The sequence below is a fragment of the Lithobates pipiens genome, unplaced genomic scaffold, assembly GCF_037356315.1.
Source record: "Lithobates pipiens isolate NorthernLeopardFrog02 unplaced genomic scaffold, aLitPip1_a1.2 Scaffold_8, whole genome shotgun sequence".
In the NCBI taxonomy this organism is placed as follows: domain Eukaryota; kingdom Metazoa; phylum Chordata; class Amphibia; order Anura; family Ranidae; genus Lithobates; species Lithobates pipiens.
Genome location: NW_027507903.1, coordinates 136,197,341 through 136,219,563, shown reverse-complemented (window position 1 = coordinate 136,219,563; position 22,223 = coordinate 136,197,341). Strand labels below are relative to the sequence as shown.

The following is a 22,223-nucleotide window of genomic DNA, read 5'->3' as shown; positions in this document are numbered from 1 at the left end:
ATGCTACTCACAAAAGTGTGTTTAAATGTTTATATCCCTTTAAGCCCAGTACCGCCTCTGCTGTGCAAATATTGGTGAATCAATCACTCTATATACCTTACCAAATGTAAGATTAACAATGCACCATTAAATGAGTCCTCTCTGATGGAAATTCCTCTCTCTTGCATCCAAAATAATGCATAAAACCTCCAAGAAGTGAAAAATAAAATATAGAGTAGTACCACTTTAAATTAAACTGCAAAAAGTGTCATATCACTCACATTAACATGCATACTTGAATGCCATAACCAAATATGAAACAGTGTCTCCAACCAACTGATCAGCCTATGGTCACACCAAGCATCTTACCAAAATGCTATTCAGTAAGCACTGTGTTCATGGGTATAGTTGTAACAATAGCAATCCTCCTGGCCCTTCATACTTCAATGTTAGGATTCTCCCATGCAAGACATTTAAAAAGGGCCCATAGTGCGACAGTATACTTAAAATCCAATTTTTAATATGCAAAAACCTACTTGCAAACAAAAGTTTGTGTAAATGCCTGAAAACCTCAATTAAGATGGTCTCCAAGGCACTTCTGGTGCATGGTGACTTCACTCCCGGCGCCTGACGTCACCCTGACATGTTTCGTCCAATGGAAGTGACATTAGACACCGGAAATGATGTCATCACACACTGGAAGTGCCATAGCAACCATCTTAATTAAGGTTTACAGGCCTTTTGTTTGTGGGACTGGAACTTTTAGGATTACTGCTAGTGAGTACTGATTTTGTGTGTATGTTATCTTCCCACTTCTTCCCACTGGGATTGTGGGGTTCTTTCAGCTGCTGTCAAAATATGTGTAATAGGATGGGACGCATATATATATGTATATATTATGAAAATGGGTTGATTTATGTTATGGTGTAGTATGACATATGTGTATTTTAGGTTAGTAATATAGGTGAGTAAGGCCCTCCTCAAGACTTTGTATCTGAAAGCTGGTTAATATGTTGCTCTGAGTGTGTGCTGGTGAATGGTGAGTGAATGGACACCCCTTGCCTGTACTGCACCCCGTCCTGAAGATACCAGAAAGGAAAAGATACCAAAGATACAGAATGGTGACATGGAAGCTGTCGCTGAAGAAGGATAGTGGTGTGTCACTCAGTGGCAAAGTGGCACATGTTGGGAGGCACAACCCATTAAGACCATTATGAACTGTTCCATAGATGCCGTGTCTGAAAAAGGGTGATATGCACCCTTTAGGCGCAAAGTGGACTATTTGTTGGATTATTTGTTGGATAGCAGCATGGTTTAATATCATACTTCTGATATTTCATTTCCTGGTTGATACAGCCAGGTGGCCTAAGTTGGAATGAAACACAGCAAAGCTTTGTAACATATCAAAATAACAATGTCTTGGCTCAAGCCCATTTGCTGTGATATGTGTGATTACAGGCTTCAAAGAGAATAATAGCTAGCTAAGTGGCCCAGGGCTAATAGAGATGATTCATGGACAAACACTGCTCCAGAGGTCAATTACGGCAAGACAATCAGTAATATAATCCATTGAGGAAGACTGCCCTGTGAACACTCTGGCGCTTGCGATGGCAGGGCGGCATTAAAGATTGGACGTACCTGTACACCAATATGCCTGGCCATACCATTCTGCCGACGTACATCGGCGTGCGCTGGTCGGGAACTGGTTAAGGTAGTTTTCCTAATTCTGCTGTTTAGTATATTCCTATTTTCTTGGGAAATAAATGTAACATTGTTTACTAAGCAGGTGTGTTTGTTATATCATTGTGCTTATCAAACTCTTATAGACTAGCTAATTTATAGGAATCGGCAAGTTAATACATGTATGCCATTGTTATATAGGATATGTTAGATTGTATAATATTGCATAGAATACTTCATATATATACTTAAAAAAATACTCAAGATATACTTTGCAATACGTGCTTTAGTATTAAACATTCATATGCAAAACCTTTTTCTGCAATAAATCATATGCACACAGTTCAATAAAGTACAGTAAAGTGTTCAATTGTTTTGTCTCAATTTGTGACATACACCCCTTGTCAAAAGTTCACTCATCAGGTCATAAAGCACTTTTTCTTTATGTATTGCAGCTCTTCGGGGTTGCCTCCTTTCCCCTTCTCTCCACCTGTTTCATCAATTACAGCCATCCTCTAACACTCTCTATGCCACCATAGAGTAAATATGAGGGACATACACATATAGTATGACACTGTTTTTATTGTATTTAGAACAGTCCTGATTACACACATACATTTAGCTGTAACAGAGTATAAGTCTTGTCTGCACAGTCAGCGTCATTAGCCCTATCCCAGATGGGCGTGATGTTCCCTTATGTGGGTGGAGCTACATATGTAACTATGTCTATGGATTATGGGTATTAATAGTAAGGAACCCCTATCACCTCCCTTTAATAGCTATCCCATGGGCTCTCTTCTTGGCCCACCCCCTCAACTCTACCATTTTTCTTTCAATCAATACTCAAAGTGTGGAGGTCGACCACAACCTATTCCCAACTTTCTTACTATTATGACCCCTTTACTCCTATCTACCCTTTCCCAATTACTTCAACCCACCCAGGAGTGCATGTTTCCGGCACTTTCAGCTCCCCCACTTTCTCAGAACTATCCATAGGCAATTATACTGCATCCCTACTCTCTTTGGACAAATATGTCTGTTAGGAAATGTTCTTGATCGTACCATATACTTCTTATATAGCTTCTTACTCTCTAACATACTATGTCAATTACACAAGGAAATGGGAAAGGGAAAAGAATACTAACTACTGTGTAAAAGTTTTAGGCATGTGTGAAAAAATGCCGTAAATTAAGAATGCTTTCAGTAACAGAAGTGTTAATAGTTATTTTTTTATCAATTAATCAATAATTGGTGTGACCACCCTTTACCTTCAAAATAGCTTAAATTCTTATAAGTACACCTGCACATAGTTTTTGAAGGATCTCAGCGGGTAGGTTGTTCCAAACATCTGGGAGAAGTAACCACAGATCTTCTGTGGATGTAGGCTGCCTAAAATCTTCTGCCTCTTCATGTAATCCCAGACAGACTCAATGATGTTGAGATCAGGGCTCTGTGGGGGCCAAACCATCACTTCCAGGACTTCTTTACACTTTTCTTCTTTATACTGAATATAGTTCTTAATTGGCTGTATGTTTGGGGTCATTACAGAATGATATAGCATGATGGATAAGTGACTGCCTGTACTTCTCAGCACTAAGGACACCATTGATCCCGATGAAGTCTCCAACTCCCTTTGAAGAAATGCAGCCACAACCATTTAAGAAACTTCCACCATGCTTCGCTGTTGCACTGCCATTTTTCTGTACCCCAGTTCCTATGTTTTTATGTTTTTATGCATAGTTGAGTTGTTTAGCCTTGTTTCCACAATGGAGATATGGTTTTCTGGCTGCAATTTTTCCATGAGGACCACTCCTGGCCAGACTTCTCCAGGCAGAAGATGATGTACCTTTGTCTCACTGGTTTTCACCAGCTCTGTACTGATGGAACTACTGGACATCTTCTGTGCAACTAAAGCATTATTCCTAGACACTGTCACCCATCCACAACCCTCACAATTAGGGAATGGAAATAGCCATATGACGAGGATGGGTCCAACAATATGAGAGATACAATTCTTTTCAAACTAAGTGGACCTCCGATCCTCTACATGGACACTGAAGAATTCAAGACCCTAGCATGAGCCTATATACAGATATACAGATTTAAACCTTTTGGTGGAACAAATTGCTCTTAGCACATATTAGAGTGGGTTATCTCGCCCTCATTTTCTCTTTATAGTTACTCTCCCAATCTACTCTTTATTCTTCCTTTCCGGAGCTCTTGAAGCACCACAAGGGAACTCTGGAACATTCGTCTTCTTACATTTCAAAAAGCAAGATTCCCAGATTCATATTGTCCTGTATAACACAATATTTCCCCTTGCTCCTCCATGTCACACATGGAACTCTTTAAAACAGCATAGGAATTCTGTATAAAATGGTGGAGAACTAGGACACAGGAGGATTTAACATATGTTATTGTACTGTTATCCGGAGTCTATCAATCACTGACCCATACTGTTCATATTGAATTGAAATGAATTGAATTCCCTTTTTCTTTTCTGTACTCTATACGCTACTATATATGTTTATTAAGAACAGATTAAGCAAAAACTTTCCTTTTAGGAGCCAGTACCTTCTCCTAGCTGTCTTTCCATTTCACAAAACAAGAATTGGTAAACTGGAAAATCTAGAACACAGCTCACCCAGGGCAGAGTTCTAAGGGAGAAGAAGAAGAACACTCTGGAAGGTTGTTCCCTGATTGCTCCTAATTGGCTGGTGGGAATAAATATTTATGATTCGGGTACTGACCATTCCCACACTGATTACTGGAGCCTCCTCAACAATAACAGGCAAAAGTAATCCATGGCCTGAACTAGGAACGCCAGGAGTGCCAAAATTTAAACAAAGCTCAGCTTGACTAAACAGTCTTGCTATATCTAGCACATGCAAAATAACTATTACTTAAGGCATGGTCCCTACATATTTACAAATATATGTTTTTGTTCTTTCTCACAGGAACCAGTCCAGGCTCAGGAGGACCTGGTCGCTGGCTCCCTCAGCCTCTTACCAGAAGAAACCACTCTTATCCAAGAGAACTACTGAATGGTGGGTGTATAACTATAGATAATCTCTTTGGCATTTTGTGCAGTCCTGAAATATTGGCTTCTTTGTTTATTTTTATTTTTTTATAATGAAGATGTGTTGGTAAATGTTTCTGCTTTTTGTAGTGGTAGTTCTTACAGCAGTAAAAGAGTAATATATTTTGAAAAAAAACACATTGGGGGTTATTTACGAAAGGCAAATCCACTTTGCACTGAAAGTGCACTTGGAAGTGCAATCGCTCTAAATCTAAAGGGTAGATCTGAAATGAGTGGAAGCTCTGCTGACTTTATCCAATCATGTGCAAGCTAAAATGCTGTTTTTTATTTTCCTTGCACCTCAGATCTAGTGACTTTACTTCCAAGTGCACTTGCAGTGCAACGTGGATTTTCCTTTAGTAAATAACCCCCATTATTTTTTACTTTTTGCTATAATAAATATCCCCCAAAAATATATAAAAAAGTTTAGGCCAATACATATTCTTCTACATATTTTTGGTAAAAAAATCACAATAGGCGTTTATTGATTGGTTTGCGCAAAAGTTATAGCGTCTACAAAATAGGGGTTAGTTTTACGGCATTTTTATAAATTTTTTTTTTTACTAGTAATGGCGGCAAGCAGCAATTTTTATCATGACTGCGGCATACATCACAAGCCTTCAGGTTCCCAGTGCTGGCATCTTAAGAAGGCTTTCACACTGCCACGCCCATAGCGTCGGTGGTAAAACGCCGCTATTTTTAGCAGCGTTTTACCGTCGGATTTGCGGCGCATTTCGGCCGCTAGCGGGGAGCTTTTACCCCGCTAGCTGTCGAGAAAGGGTTAAAACTGCCCGCAATACGCTGCAATAGCAGCGTTTTGCCGGCAGTATAGCTGCGCTGCTCCATTGAATTCAATGGGGAGCAGCGGTGGAGGAGTGGTAAACACACCGCTCCTTCACCGCTCCAAAGAAGCTGCTGGCAGGACTTTTCCTGACGTCCTGCCAGCGCAATGCTCCAGTGTGAAAGCCCTCGGGCTTTCACACTGGAGGAAATGGTGCAGCAGTTTGAGGGCAGATTGCAGGCGCTATTTCTAACACTATAGCGCCTGCAAAACGCCCTCGGTGTGAAAGGGGTGGTCTAAGTGTGGGCAGCCAGCTATACTGCTTGTGGCTTCACAGCCAGCAGCCATGTTGTGCTTTGTGAATGGCCCTGCAGTCTTCTGAGACTTGTGACATGTTCCATTAGACTGCTGGAAGAGTGAGAAGAGAATCTCCACTTGGATTGCTTAGTGGGAGCAGGTACCTGTCAACACTAGGTGGCCCCTCCCACCCACCTCCCCACTAGGGATGAGCTTCGTGTTCGAGTCGAACGCATGTTCGACTCGAACATCGGTCGTTCGTGCGTTCGCCGAATTCCGAACGTTTGGGCCGTTCGCGGCAAAATTCGTGTGGCCCACAATGCACTGCGATGGCGCAATGCATTGCTGTCTCACGATTGGCCAAGCATGCACTGTGACCCCGCATGCTTGGCCAATCGCAGCGCCAGTAGCGGGAAGAGCAATGGTTGGCCACAGGCATCCTGCCTGTGGCCAATCATAGCTCAGACTGTGTAGTGCACGCCCCACACTATATAAAGCTGCCTTTCAGGCGGCCTCGTGTAGTGTTTGTTAGCATCTGAAGCAGTGGGTGTTCTGTGTACCTTCAACACAGTTACACACCAATCGTTTTTGGCTGATTTACTATTTTGCTCTTGTGTAGTGGTTACTGTCTGTGCCCTGACCGCAGTATACACCACTATATTCACCTCACCTATATAGCTAGTGATCTAGCTTTAATAATAGAGCTTGCAGTCAGTAGTGTTAGTGCGTGCTGTCTGCGTGCTCTGTACCCAGTACATACCACTATATACACCTACATAGCTGTTCTCTATTTGAGCCCGATTGTCATTTGCTGGAGTTATTGGAAGTTGTGTGTGCCTCCAGCACAGCACAGTATACATCTGTATATACCCCTTTAACTCTGCTGTTTTCTTGTTATTGTCTGCGTGCCCTGACCGCAGTATACACCGTGATATTCACCTCACCTATATAGCTAGTGGTCCATCTTTAACAATAGAGCTTGCAGTCAGCAGTGTCACTCAGGAGATAGTGCGTGTTGTGTGCCTGCTCTGTACCCAGTACATACCGCTATTATCCACCTACATAGCTGTTCTCTATTTGGGCCCGATTGGCATCTGCTGGAGTTATTGGAAGTTGTGTGTGCTTCCAGCACAGCACAGTATACATCTGTATATACCCCTTTAACTCTGCTGTTTTCTGGTTATTGTCTGCGTGCCCTGACCGCAGTATACACCGTGATATTCACCTCACCTATATAGCTAGTGGTCCATCTTTAACAATAGAGCTTGCAGTCAGCAGTGTCACTCAGGAGATAGTGCGTGCTGTGTGCCTGCTCTGTACCCAGTACATACCGCTATTATCCACCTACATAGCTGTTCTCTATTTGGGCCCGATTGACATCTGCTGGAGTTATTGGAAGTTGTGTGTGCTTCCAGCACAGCACAGTATACATCTGTATATACCCCTTTAACTCTGCTGTTTTCTGGTTATTGTCTGCGTGCCCTGACCGCAGTATACACCGTGATATTCACCTCACCTATATAGCTAGTGGTCCATCTTTAACAATAGAGCTTGCAGTCAGCAGTGTCACTCAGGAGATAGTGCGTGCTGTGTGCCTGCTCTGTACCCAGTACATACCGCTATTATCCACCTACATAGCTGTTCTCTATTTGGGCCCGATTGACATCTGCTGGAGTTATTGGAAGTTGTGTGTGCTTCCAGCACAGCACAGTATACATCTGTATATACCCCTTTAACTCTGCTGTTTTCTGGTTATTGTCTGCGTGCCCTGACCGCAGTATACACCGTGATATTCACCTCACCTATATAGCTAGTGGTCCATCTTTAACAACAGAGCTTGCAGTCAGCAGTGTCACTCAGGAGATAGTGCTTGCTGTGTGCCTGCTCTGTACCCAGTACATACCGCTATTATCCACCTACATAGCTGTTCTCTATTTGGGCCCGATTGACATCTGCTGGAGTTATTGGAAGTTGTGTGTGCTTCCAGCACAGCACAGTATACATCTGTATATACCCCTTTAACTCTGCTGTTCTATAAAAAAGGCATCTGCAGGAGTTAGTGGGTGTTGTGTGCCTCCAGCACAATATAAACTACCCAACTACTGTTTTACCCAACTCCCTTCAGGCCATTACCATGTCTGGAAGGCCAGCAAGGAGAGGCAGACAGGCGCGAGCCGATAAAAGAGGGCAAGCAGGCTCTGTGTCTAGAGACAACAGTGCTGGTCGGGGACGCGGTGCATTGTCATCAGCACGTGGCCATGGGACATGCTTGTCCTTCTTTTCTGCAGCTGGACATGTTGAACCGCAACATGCCAACGACTTGGTAGAGTGGATGACCAAGCCCTCTTCATCCTCCTCATCCTCTCTCACCCAGTCTCAGGGTAGTAGAAAAGCAGCTGCTAACACATCGTCGTCCCTCCTCTCAATGTCATCATCAGTGACTCCTTCCCTAGACCCACCACGTCCTCCTGAGGAGTCTCCTGAACTCTTTGAGCACAGTGTTGGGTACATGCTCCAGGAGGATGCCCAGTGTTTGGTGGGCTCTGATGATGACACTCAGCTAGAGGAAGGCAGTAGCGTGAGCACAGAGAGAGGGGATGCTCAAGAAGGACAGCAATCTGGCAGTCATGTTCCACAAGCTGCAGCATACTGCCAGGTTTGCTACAGCGATGAAGAGGGAGGGGATGATGAGGGCACTGACTCCACGTGGGTGCCTGGAAGGAGGGAGGAGGAGGAGGAGGAGGAGGAGGCACATGTCCAACGAGGCAGGATGCCCTCCGGGGGCCAGCTTAGGGGCAGCACACCGACTGAATCACACCGCAGAGCTCCGCCTGCGCAGAGCGCTTCCTCTGCGCGTTATTCTAAAAGTTCTTTGGTGTGGGCCTTTTTTGAGACGAGTGCATCAGATCGCACCGCTGCTATTTGCAACATATGTCTCAAGCGTATCTCACGTGGCCAAAACATCAGCCGCTTGGGCACCACATGCTTGACCAGACATATGTTGACCTGCCATGCAGCTCGTTGGCAAGCATACCTCAAAGACCCACACCAAAGAACAAAGCGGACCTCTCCTTGCTCCTCATCAGCTGGCATCTCCAACCCCACTAGACCTTCAGTCCTCTCTGAAACCTGCTCTGAGAGGAATGAAGGTGTAGAATTAGGTGTGTCACAGCCAAGTGCTTCCGGGAACTCTGCTAGTGGTACATCCACGTCCGATTATAGCAGACAAATGTCCCTGCCCCAGCTGCTGGACCGGCGGAAGAAATTTACTCCCAGCCATCCACATGCCCAGCGGTTGAATGCTAGCTTGGCTAAATTGCTAGCACTTCAACTGCTGCCTTTTCAGTTGGTAGACTCGGCCCCCTTCCGTGAGTTTGTACAATGTGCGGTTCCTCAGTGGCAGGTCCCCAAACGCCACTTTTTCTCACGGAAGGCAATTCCGGCTCTCTACCGGCATGTGGAAGGCAATGTCCTTGCCTCGCTGGACAGGGTGGTCAGCGGTAAGGTGCATATTACCGCTGACTCATGGTCCAGCAGGCATGGACAGGGACGTTACCTGTCTTTCACGGCCCATTGGGTCACTCTTCTGGCTGCTGGGAAGGATGCAGGACAAGGTGCAGTAGTATTGGAGGTTGTTCCGCCACCACGCCTCCAAAATGCTACTATTGGTTGTGACACACCTCTCTCCTCCACCCCCTCCTCTTCTTCTTCCTCCATGGCCTCTTCCAGTGCTCTGTCCTCAGAACCAGCGGTGCTCCGTAGGCGTTGCAGGGGCTACGCAAGTACGCAGGCAAAACGATGCCATGCCGTGCTTGCGCTGGTTTGTTTGGGGGACAGGAGCCACACTGGGGCGGATGTTTTGTCAGCTCTGCAGGGGCAGGCCGAGAGGTGGTTGACGCCACGCCAGCTTAAGCCAGGAATGGTGGTTTGCGACAATGGCACCAACCTCCTCTCCACCCTCCGACAGGGACAACTGACCCATGTGCCCTGTGTAGCTCACGTCCTTAACCTGGTGGTGCAGCGGTTCTTGGGCAGGTACCCCGGCTTACAGGATGTCCTGAAACAGGCCAGGAGAGTCTGTGTGCATTTCCGCCAATCATTTAATGCCTGTGCTCGGCTGGCTGAGCTCCAAAAGGAGTTGAACCTGCCCAAGAACCGCCTTATATGTGACATGCCCACCAGATGGAACTCAACATTGGCCATGCTGCAGCGGCTGCACACGCAGCAGAGGGCCATCAATGAGTACCTGTGCGACTACGGCACCAGGACAGGGTCAGGAGAGCTTGGTTTTTTCTCACCACGCCAGTGGGGCATGATCAGGGATGCATGCACTGTCCTGTCACCGTTTGAGGAGGCCACAAGGATGGTGAGCAGTGACAGTGCATGCATCAGTGACACTATACCTCTTGTCCACCTCTTGGAGCATACGCTGCGTGGAATAATGGACAGGGCACTTGAGGCAGAACAGAGGCAGGAAGAGGAGGACTTCCTTGCCTCTCAAGGCCCCCTTTATCCAGACAGTGTTCCTGCTGTGCCACCCATCACACAGGAAGAGGGTGAGGAGGAGGAAGAGGAGGAGGAGGATGATTGTGTCAGCATGGAGGTGGAGGCTGGCACTCAGCATCAGCAGCAGCAGTCTTATAGGGATGATTTACAGTCCCAAGAAACACGTGGACTTGTACGTGGCTGGGAGGAGGTAGCTGCGGATCATGTTGTCCTTAGTGACCCAGAGGACTCCGGACCGAATGCCTCAGCTAACCTACGCTGCATGGCCTCCCTGATCCTGCAAAGCCTGCGGAAGGATCCTCGTATTCTTCGGATCAAGGAGAGGGACCATTACTGGCTGGCCACTCTCCTTGATCCACGGTACAAGGGTAAGGTTGCCGACCTTATCTTGCCATCGCAGAGGGAGCAGAGGATGAGACATCTCCGGGAGGCCTTGCAGAAAGCTCTGTGCAACGCGTTCCCAGAGACTGGGAGGTCACAAACTCCTGGTCCTGGACAACGTGTTGCTGAGGCATCAGTCAGAAGGAGCGGTGGAGAAGGTGGCCGTCTGACTGATGCTTTCAGACAATTTTTTAGTCCGCAGCCCCAAGGTATGATTGGTTCCAGCACCCATCGCCAGCGTCTAATTTACATGGTGCAGGAATACCTAGGGGCAAGGTCAGACTTGGACACCTTTCCCACTGAAAATCCTCTGGCTTACTGGGTCTTGAGGATGGATCACTGGCCAGAGCTTGCACAGTATGCAATTGAGCTACTGGCCTGTCCTGCATCCAGCGTTCTTTCGGAACGCACCTTCAGTGCTGCTGGTGGCTTCGTTACCGATCACAGGGTGCGCCTGTCCACCGAATCAGTTGATCGACTGACCTTCATCAAGATGAATCAGTCTTGGATCACCCACAGCTACCAAGCACCTGAAGCTGATGTAACCGAATAATTTTTTTTGAAATACCACATCCCTTCAAGACTGCCTATGCTGATGCTGAGTGACTGTCCTGTTATGTTGATTGTCTATCCTCTTCCTCCTCCGCTGATATGTTGGAAGAACATTTTTGGTTCTGGGTGATGCCAGCAGCCCAATTTTTCTGCCCCTGTTTAACAGGGGCGTTTAAGTACAATTTTTGATGCAATGCTTTGCAGCAGGGCTAATTCCTGCAAAAAAACTAGAGTATATGGCAGAGGTTGCAGTGTGATGGCACCAGTGCCTAAGGCCCAATTTTTCTGCCCCTGTTTAACAGGGGCGTTTAAGTAAAATTTTTGATGCAATGCTTTGCAGCAGGGCTAATTCCTGCAATAAAACTAGAGTGTATGGCAGAGGTTGCAGTGTGATGGCACCAGTGCCTAAGGCCCAATTTTTCTGCCCCTGTTTAACAGGGGCGTTTAAGTAAAATTTTTGATGCAATGCTTTGCAGCAGGGCTAATTCCTGCAATAAAACTAGAGTGTATGGCAGAGGTTGCAGTGTGATGGCACCAGTGCCTAAGGCCCAATTTTTCTGCCCCTGTTTAACAGGGGCGTTTAAGTACAATTTTTGATGCAATGCTTTGCAGCAGGGCTAATTCCTGCAATAAAACTAGAGTGTATGGCAGAGGTTGCAGTGTGATGGCACCAGTGCCTAAGGCCCAATTTTTCTGCCCCTGTTTAACAGGGGCGTTTAAGTAAAATTTTTGATGCAATGCTTTGCAGCAGGGCTAATTCCTGCAAAAAAACTAGAGTGTATGGCAGAGGTTGCAGTGTGATGGCACCAGTGCCTAAGGCCCAATTTTTCTGCCCCTGTTTAACAGGGGCGTTTAAGTACAATTTTTGATGCAATGCTTTGCAGCAGGGCTAATTCCTGCAAAAAAACTAGAGTGTATGGCAGAGGTTGCAGTGTGATGGCACCAGTGCCTAAGGCCCAATTTTTCTGCCCCTGTTTAACAGGGACATGTAATTACAATTCTTGATATAATATTTCACAGGAGGGCCCCTTCCTGTGCCCACCCAGAGTAACTGTGAGGACTTATAGTGTTGTGGCACCAGCACCACAACCACCAAAGGTCAATTTTTCTACCACTGTTCAACAATGGCATGTAATTACAATTCTTGATATAATCGTTCACAGCAGGGCGCTCCAGCGGCCACCAAGAGTCACTTTGAGGGCTTACAATGTTGTTGCAAAACCAACACCTTGTTCCGCCATTTCTGCAGAGCATATAGGGCAGGCCCCTACTTTCAAACATCCAATTTACAAACATCTCCTACTTGCAAACGGAAGGAGACAACAGCAAGTGAGATGAAAAAAGATGGACGACAAAACAAATTATACAGGGGTGATAACCCTTCCCTATGTTTTCCAAAAAGCTTAAAGATATTTTTTTTGACTGGAGCTACACTTTAAAAATGTACCGGTTGAAAATGACAAACAGATTCAACTTAACACAACAAACCTACACAGTCCCTGTCTTGTTTGCACCGCCTGTATACTGCTGTTCTGAGTATATAGGGCCTGGGGGCCACACGCATTTCCTTTTTTTTAATATGGGTACAGGGTTCCCCTTAATGTGCGTACAAGACCCAAATAGGCTGGTAATGGGCAGGGAGGGCTACCCATGCCATTTTTCTGAATGATTTTCAACCATATTGCAGGAACCAGATATAACATTAAAACCGCAAGCAGTTTTAAATGGTGTTATTTCCGTTTAATGTCATTTTGTGCAGGGACTGTTCTAAACACGGGAAACACGTGGCACTTCACAGGCATACTATATAGACACCCCCCAGGCACCATATTTAAAGGAATATTTCACTTTTTTTTTTCACTTTAATCGTCATTAAAATCAGTGCTCCCGCCAAAACGGTAGTTTTTAAAACTTTTTTTTGCAGTGACCCATGTCCCCTGAGGCAGGAGGCAGATCGCCAAACCCTTTTTAGCATACTATCTTGCATATTAGCCGTTAAAATTAGCACTTTCCAATTCGAACGTTCGAGTCCCATAGACTTCAATGGGGTTCTAACGTTCGTGCCGAACGCGGGGGTCGTTCGCAAGTTCTGGTGCGAACCGAACCGGGGGGTGTTCGGCTCATCCCTACTCCCCACTGAAAACATTACCTGCTGACATAAATTTGCAAATTTCAGGACATAATTTTATTCCTTTTTTTGGGGAAAGAGTAAGAATATGATGAGGCATTCAGAAAGCAATTTTTTTTTTAATAAATGGACCCTTATTGTATCAATCTATCCAGATATCTTATATCTCAAACCTTATATCAGCCCTTCTCAGTCAGGGTTCTGTGGAACCCTAGGGTTCTTTCAGAGGTTGCTGGGGGATCCTTAAGAAATTAGCAATGTCTACCTTTCAGATGAGTTCCCACTGACACCAATGATCTTTTTAGCTATCTAGAAGAGGTGGATTCTTTCTAATGATTTCAAATGTAAGGAGCATTCTTTCCACCGACCATGATACTAATGTACCTTGAGCTGTAGATATAGTAATTATGACAAGGGTTCTCTGAGACTAGAAAATGTATTCAAGGGTTCCTCCACGTTAAAGAGGTTGAGAATAGCTGCCACATATCATGAGCTTAGACAGGTGCTCACTAGTTAAAAACTCACAGTATAAAGATTTATCAGAAAGGGTGGAAGACTTGCCCCAATAACTACTGCTCCACCCTATGATAAGCAGTTGCTGGCCCTGTCTTTCTGAGAAGTTCTTTCTTCATTGGCTAATTTGATAACTTGGCAGAGCCTTGTATGGTATTCACTGCCCTGAGGGCACATGAATCAGTTCTGCATATCTGAGCATTCTCTACCAACTACAGGCATCATAAGCTTTCTTATCTCTGGTTCTTAGAACTGTTCAGTAATTTGTAACACTTGCAGCATATCATCTAAAACAGTAGTCTCCAAACTATAGCCCGTGGGCCAGATGTTGTCCTTTGCTTGCCTTTATCTGTAACTTGGGGACAGCACCATTCCTTCTGCTGACACAGATGGGGCAAAATTCCTCTAATTGACACCAATTATGGGGCCTATTTTTTCTACTATCACCAATGATAGGGCCGTATTTCTTCCACTGACACCATAGATAGGGCAGTATTTCTCCCACTGACACCAACGATGGAGCACCAGTCCCCCCACTGATACCAACCATGCACTATTCCTCCTGTTGACACCAATGATGTGGTACTATTCCTCCCACTGATACAAACCAAGGGGCACTATTCCTCCCACTGACATCAACAATGAGTACTATTTTGCCTATTAACATCAAGATTGAGACACTATTTTTCCTACTAATACCAATGATGGTATTTCTCCTCCTGTTGACCAATTTCTTTTACTCTCATTGACCATTAAGCCTAAACCATTGTTTACTCACATGACACTGGGGCATTTTCTACTCCCAATGGCCAAAGTTCCGCCCCCTAAAGTCGGAAGGCCAGTAAACTGGCTCATTGTTTTGGAGACTTTTAGTCTAAAACATATTTGATTACACTGAAGGCACAGATCTAATAAATTAAATGACTTGACAAATGTATTCAAGATATCACCAACTTGCCCCTCATTACCTTTTACCTCTTCCAACCCCCTTTTTACCTATTACCCCTTTACCTTCCCCCTCTTATCCCCAATAAATAGACCACACAGGAGTTTGGAGTGTAAATGGCCATAGCAGCCTTTATTAACCAATCTTCAAAACCAAACTTAAATAACTTCAATTAAATATATATATATACACCTTTTTGTAACGACAATTTCGAAACTCCCAGTCTGCTGGTCTTTGACGGTACCCCGACTTCACCTTATCCACTTAACACTTTCCACCAGTACACTGCGGGACAAAATTTCACCATACCAAGCCTCCGGCCGTTTATCAGCCCGGAGACAACCCCCTTTCCCGCAGTGCAACCAATCCCGTATTCCAGCCTACCCTTCCGCTGGAATACACCAAAAGGGGGGCACATACCACCTATGAGCCCCCCACCACTTCCATCACATCTGTTTTCTTGCCACCATCAAAGACCAAAGACACCGCCATTACTGCTGCTATGATGACCCGGATCACCTATACCCTGTAAGTGAAGGAACACAGACAAACACAGACACAAAAGAAAAACACAGCAAAAAGAACCACATTTTGTAGACAATAAAGGGAGGGTGGGTGGTAAACTTTCTCCCTGCTGTCCTTTTTTCTTTTGCCGAGAGTCCCTGCCCACGCTATATATAACCTCCTACCCCTTTCTTTTCATTTCTCCAATGGCCCCTCCCCTTCCTCTCCCAGTTCCATTTCTTAACCCTATAGTTGCTTTTACTCTCAACATCTGTCATGCCCGGCCCTTCATCTATTTACTTTCTGTCTTTTATTCCGAGCCTCCCTGTACAATCATATTTGCATTTCTTCCAAGCTTCTGGGATAACAAACTTTGCATTATATCTTCACCCAGTTTTCCCCTTGAATCAATGGTTGCTGTTTTCCATTCAGGATTGTTGATGAGCAGAATAAAAGCATGAAACTCAGTCAGGAGAAAAAAAAACGTGCAGGCCTTTCGTGTATCTTGTTTGGTGCACTGCAGAATGCAATGCATTATTCATCACACCTAGAAATAGATATTAACCCAAGTCACAGCCTTGTCTATGATTACTGAGAGTTATTATTCCAAATGCCTTAGTAATGCTTTGTTTTCCTATGAAAAAGATTGTTCTTGCTAGCATAGTATAAAGTCAAACACAAGGAACAAGACATTTCACTAATCTTGCAGCATTATGCTATTATTTCACATAAAGCGTCAGCTGTTCTTCCATCTGATGCTGGTGAATTCTATGCAGAGCGGAGGTGTTGTTAGAGTCACATACCTAAAAATTGCTCTTAAAGAGCTGGTCCACCCTCAAACTGTTAGTTCAGCCTTTATTAATGCAGGATAATTACCTATAGGTTTTGATTGCACACCTCCCCAGTCTGTATAAAGGAGCTACACTCTCTCTGTTGGGCTAGCCTAGTTTTTGCATGTACCTTGTGCCTGGGATGTATTTTATGGCATTCATCTAGGGAACATCATTTGCCACCTGCTTCTGTATACACATGGCATTTTGATACCTTGCTTTGAGGGAATCTTATGGACTATAAATCTGTTCTCTGCTTTTTGTGGGCTATAAACCCATCTGAGCTTTTGACATTGAATGGTTCAATGAATCAAGGCTTGGAAAATAATTGGGACGCAATCATGATAACACACCTTATTACAGGAAATACAGTATAAAGTGTTTTTCTATTAATTTTCTTTATTAATATATTAGGTTCAGGACTAGAAAAAGATAACAATTTGTTTTAAAAATTTATTTTTTATATATATGAAGCAACAATTGCAAGTTCCTGCCTGGTACATAAGTTTCAGATAGATTTACAGACCTAAATAGCTCAATGTTATATTACGCATAACTGAATGAGTTACTTAGAGGAGGGACACAACCAACCTCCTCCTCTTATAGTAGAGATGGTGCTAGTCTAGATTGTCAATCTGCAGAATTAGCCAACAAGTCATGTACCAGTGTTAGGCATTTTTTTCCTTTCCTTTTTTTCCTTTTTGGCCTTTTTTAGAACAGCTCCTTTACCTATTTCCTTTTTTGCTTCCTTTCCTGGTGCCAATATGGCAGCTTCCTGGGATTATATTTCTTTCCTGGTGCCAATATGGCGGCATAAATGTGGTAGTATGCTGACATGGATTGGCTCCAGGAAAGGAAAATTACAGTAAGTATTTGATACATTTTTCTTGGAACCAACATGGAAAAAATACTATCATATGTATGCTGCAATGGATTGATGCCAGGTAAGGAAAATTAAGGTAAGTATTTGATACAATTTTCAGTTTACAGCACCCTTCCTCCATCATTCCTAGACCATTCACCATTCCCAACCTAGTATCATATAGATGCACAATAGGCATCTGGCAATGGAGCTTTATATAAAACACAACATCAGATGTTGTACTTAGCCTGTTCTCAACCTACAAGGCCAAAATATTATAGGCACAGTAGCTTGAGTACATTTGCTCTCCAGCAACTAAACATTAGAGAAGAACTCCAGACAAAATATCAAGATAAAAATGATTAGCCCTTTAATCGTTAAAATTCACCTGCAATCAAAAGATTTCCTGCAATACTTTTTGTCTGCCCCTAGATTTCCTCAGTCTAATGCAGTGGTGTATTTAGGTTTTGTACTGCCCAAAGCCTGACTAAACTTGTGCACCTCCTAATTGAAACACAACACACCCCTTCCTGTCAATGTCATACACCTTCCTGTTTAAGACCCTCTCTGTCATCTGTAAACCACACCCTTTCCACTTTAGGCTCCACCTTTTCCTCTTAGAACCCCACCTTTTCCACTCTGTACATTAAAAGTGGGTACCAATTGCCGCCTCATCAGTGCCCATCAATGCAGTCTCATCAGTGCCCATCAAAGCAGCCTCATTAGTGCCTATCAGCATAACCTCTTCAGTGCCCATGGATGCAGCCTCACCAGTGCCCATCAATGCAGCCTCACCAGTGCCCAGCAGCACAGCTTCATCAATGCCCATCAATGCAGAATCACCAGTGCCCATCAGTGCAGCCTCACCAGTGCTCATCAATGCAGCCTCACCAGTGCCCAGCAGTGCAGTCTCATCAGTGCCCAACAATGCAGCCTCACCAGTCCCATCAATGCAGTCTCACCAGTGCCCAGCAGCGCAGCTTCATCAGTGCCCATCAATGTAGCTTCACCAGTGCCCATCAGCACAGCCTGATCAGTGTCCATCAATGCAGCCTGATCAGTGCCCATCAATGCAGCCTCACCAGTGCCCAGCAGCATGATCAGTGCCCATCAATGCAGCCTCATCAGCGCCCATTAATGCAGCTTCACCAGTGCCCATCAATGCAGCCTCACCAGTGCCCAGCAGCGCAGTCTCATAAGTGACCATCAATGTAGCCTCACCAGTGCCCATCAGTGCAGTCTCACCAGTGCCCAGCAGCACAGCTTCATCAGTGCCCATCAATGTAGCTTCACTAGTGCCCATCAGCTCAGCCTGATCAGTGCCCAACTGCCCATCAGTGCAGCCTCACCAGTGCCCATCAATACAGCTTCACCAGTACCCATCAGTGCAGCCTCATCAGTACCCAGTAAGGGTCTCCAATTGCATTCTAATCATACCAAATTATGTGAGTAGACTGCAATTCCTTTTTAAGCACCCGTTCATATCGGGCTGATTTGGCATGCGATTTGACATGTCAAATCACTTGCCAAATCACATGCCAAATCAGCGTCTATTGCCGGCAATGGCACTATCTGAAGTTTTGTGATGCCGACTTTGCGGCGTCGCACCAATTCCCAAAAGTAGTTCCTGCACTACTTTTGGCGACTTTGGGTGTGATTTGTATAGACATCTGTCCATGAACCCGCATAGATGTCTGTGAAATCGCCCCCCGAAGTCGGACTATAATGCTGGTTGGAAATCGTGCTAGTTCAGCTGAACCCACACGATTTCTAACCCGCATCAGTGTGAATCTGGGCTAAATGTAGTCAGCAGGATGGGTAATAAAATCCAGACTGATCTATGATCAGAAATTACACTTTTCTTCATATGCCAGCATTAGCTATACAGGTAGCTATGAAAGGTAACCACATATATACAAGCACACACTAAGGTGTTAAATGCCATTGATTACAGAAGCACCAGCAGATATTGAGCTGTAAAGAGTTAACCATATAGGTAAGCAGCAGTGTACATGTGTCCATTGATGCAGAGAAGAAAAGCACAGTCCTCTACAAGCACCAAGGACACAGAGGGTTAATTATGAGAGAGTTGTCTCTATTTCAGATAACAAGAGATAGGAGAAACTAAGTGAAAGCTGGAGCACAGAGAAGCAGGGTGTAAGGTTTGTAAGGAGAGATGGTGAGGAGGATTGGCATCTTAGTCACTCTCACCCCCTCCAGGATATGCAGAATGTAGCTGCCAACTGATGCCATAGTCCGACTGGCCCCGGAGGCTCCATCTGCACCTGTCCTGGAATCACAACACAGGAGGTAGACCAGTTCTCTCTCTCTCTCCTCTCCTGTCTGTGTGAAGGGGAGGGGAGAACTGTCAAAACATGCTCTGTTCTATAAGAGACACTGCACCCAGCAACATCTGCAGTGAATGCACTGACTCGGGAGGAGAAGGGGGGGGGCTTTTTTTGTGCGGGAAGCTGCCCACCCCACAAAGTGCCTCCCTAGTCCAAAATACAGCACTGGTCTGATACCTTTCATTATTCAACCCATGTTCTCTGGGTCCAGGTTGTCCCGGACATGCCCCTGCCTCTGACTGCAGAGTAAGGCCCCTTTCACACTGGTGCGCTTTTGCTGTGCTTTTCCAGGGTGACAAAAAAGTGCATGAAATCTATTCCCATTAAAGCCTGTGTAACTGTTCACACTGCAAGTGCGCTGCACTTTAACCACTTGCCGACCAGCTCACGCTGATATACGTCGGCAAAGTGGCATGGGTGCGCAAAACGACACGACGCTGCGTCACCCGCGGCTAACGTGCGCTTGTCCTCCAAATGCAGCGGGAGCGTGCCCGCAGGTCCGGCGGACTCAATGTCTGCAGGTGGCCCGCGATCGAGGCACGGAGAGACAGAATGGGGAGATGCCTATGTAAACAAGGCATTTCCCTGTTCTGCCTAGCAACATGACAGGGATCTACTGCTCCCAGTGATCGGGAGCAGTGATCTCTGTGATGTTCTAGTGAGCCCATCCCCCCTACAGTTAGAACATGCTGAGGGAACACAGTTAACAACTTGATCGCCCCCTAGTGTTTAACCCCTTCCCTGCCAGTGACGTTTACACAGTAATCAGTGCACTTTTATAGCACTGATCGCTGTATAAATGCCAATGGTCCCAAAATATTGTCAAAAGTGTCCGATCTGTCTGTCACAATGTTGCAGTCATGATGAAAATCGCAGATCACCACCATTACTAATGAAAAACAAATATATAATAAAAATGCCATAAATCTATTCCCTATTTTTGTAGATGTGATTACTTTTGCGCAAACCAATCAATACATGCTTATTGTGATTTTTTTTTTTTTTACCAAAAATATGTAGAAGAATACATATTGGCCTAAACTGTGGAAAAAAATGTTTGTTATATATTTATTGGGGATATTTATTATAGCAAAAAGTAAATAATATTGCTTTTTTTTCAAAACTGACGCTTTTTTTTTGTTTATAGCTCAAAAAAGAAATAAAATAAAAACCGCAGAGGTGATCAAATTCCACCAAAAGAAAGCTCTATTTGTGGGGGAAAAAAAGATTTAAATTTTGTTTGGGTACAACATCACACAACCAAGTAATTGTCAGTTAAAATGACGCAGTGCCGTATCGCAAAAAAGGGCTTGGTCAGGAAGGGGGTGAATCCTTTCTGGGCTGAAGTGGCTAAAACGTCCTGCATGCTGCAACTATGGTGTCGTTTTTCAAAAGCATAGCAAAAAGGCACCTTCCATTGTAAGTCTATGGGAACACATCAAAAGTGTATCAGCATGAAAGGGCCCTTAAAGGAGAAGCAGCACAGTGATAATTGTATCTCTCTGTCAATTTGCTTTCTCTTTTTATTTGCCTGTTTCTAGTCAGCACATGAACTAACTTGATCCTTGTGCGGTTTCTTCCTTTCCTCACTTACTCAGGGGCTGCAAAAGGTCCATGCTAGGTCAAATTCAGTTACTTAAAAAAATGCATTAAATGGTTGTAAACCCTTAAACATACCCAGTAAAGTGATTAACCTCTGGTGATATTCAGAGATGAAACAAATCCTTCCACATAAGTTGTAACTGTTTATCTGCAGCTATTTCTTCTGTACAGCCAATCCAGAAGTCCAGAAATTATATGTATTTCTGAACTTCAAAAAGCAGGAAGCAGGTAGATGAAGTTGCACTCTGCAAAGCTTGGTCAGGGCTAAATTCAGAGAACGGACACTGTGTCCTTCACACAGCACACAGGAACAGAGCTGGGGCTATCAACCACAGGCTGTGTATTGGAGCTCCTATTACCTTTTTACCTCTTGTTGTTACAAAAACTAGCCAGAAGTGACTGAAAAAGAGGAACAAGGCAGCAGAGAGAAATGACACTTGGTGCTCCTAATTGAGACAAGTACACACTATAGAGGGATATTCTTTGTTCATATTTCATGTCTGAGGTTTACAACCACTTTAAATTATGTATCAAAGAGTACAAAGCTGCATTTGTTTGAGTGATTTATATTTGTCTGGAGTTTAATTTCATGTTTATGCAGTCATATCACAAATTGCCAACTCACAAACAGCCATTCTTGGTTTTCTTTTGTAGGGTATTAAATCTCCTATATGGTCACCAGCTTAAATACATATTTATATTTAAAAAAAATGCAATGTAATCACTTTTAAAGTAAAACAACTGGATAAAAAAAAAAAAAAAATTCCTGCTGGAAAGAAGAGCCAGAGCTGTACTTGTGGCCCTCTGGGTATGAAAGCTATAGGAGCTGTAGCTCTCATATAATGAATGATTTTAAATGCCTCTCAAATCCATCTAGTGGCCAAAATACAATATATTTTTTGATGGAGGTATTTCAGGTAAATATGCTACATTTCGGCCACTAGACAGTACTGACGAAGTCATACAAGGGAAATTATCATAACTGGAGCAGCCAAAATCTGGAGCAGCTGTGCATGACAGCCAATCAGCTTATAGCTTTCATTTTGAAGAGGCGATTCAGTTCGCATTGTGCGCTATACAAGTATTTCATTCATTCATTTTCAAAGCTTAACTGAAGCTTTCAAGTCTTAAAGTGGTTGTAAACCCTTACAAACCACTTTGACCTACAGGTAAGCCTAGATTAAGGCTTACTGTAGGTCCAAGAAATATCTCCTAAACCTACACTGTTTAGGAAA

At 44.3% G+C, this 22,223-nt stretch overlaps 1 protein-coding gene across 3 annotated transcripts in view; it reads left to right on the top strand.

The window, feature by feature from the left end:
• The window catches only part of CCDC136 (coiled-coil domain containing 136), a 153,166-nt gene that overhangs the window by 20,898 nt on the left and 110,045 nt on the right, over nucleotides 1–22,223 (top strand). For all 3 annotated transcript variants that reach the window (XM_077472990.1, XM_077472991.1, XM_077472989.1), the window contains exon 2: nucleotides 4,617–4,706. In XM_077472990.1, the coding sequence (XP_077329116.1) occupies nucleotides 4,617–4,706 (90 nt within the window). The remainder of the gene's footprint in view (nucleotides 1–4,616; nucleotides 4,707–22,223) is intronic.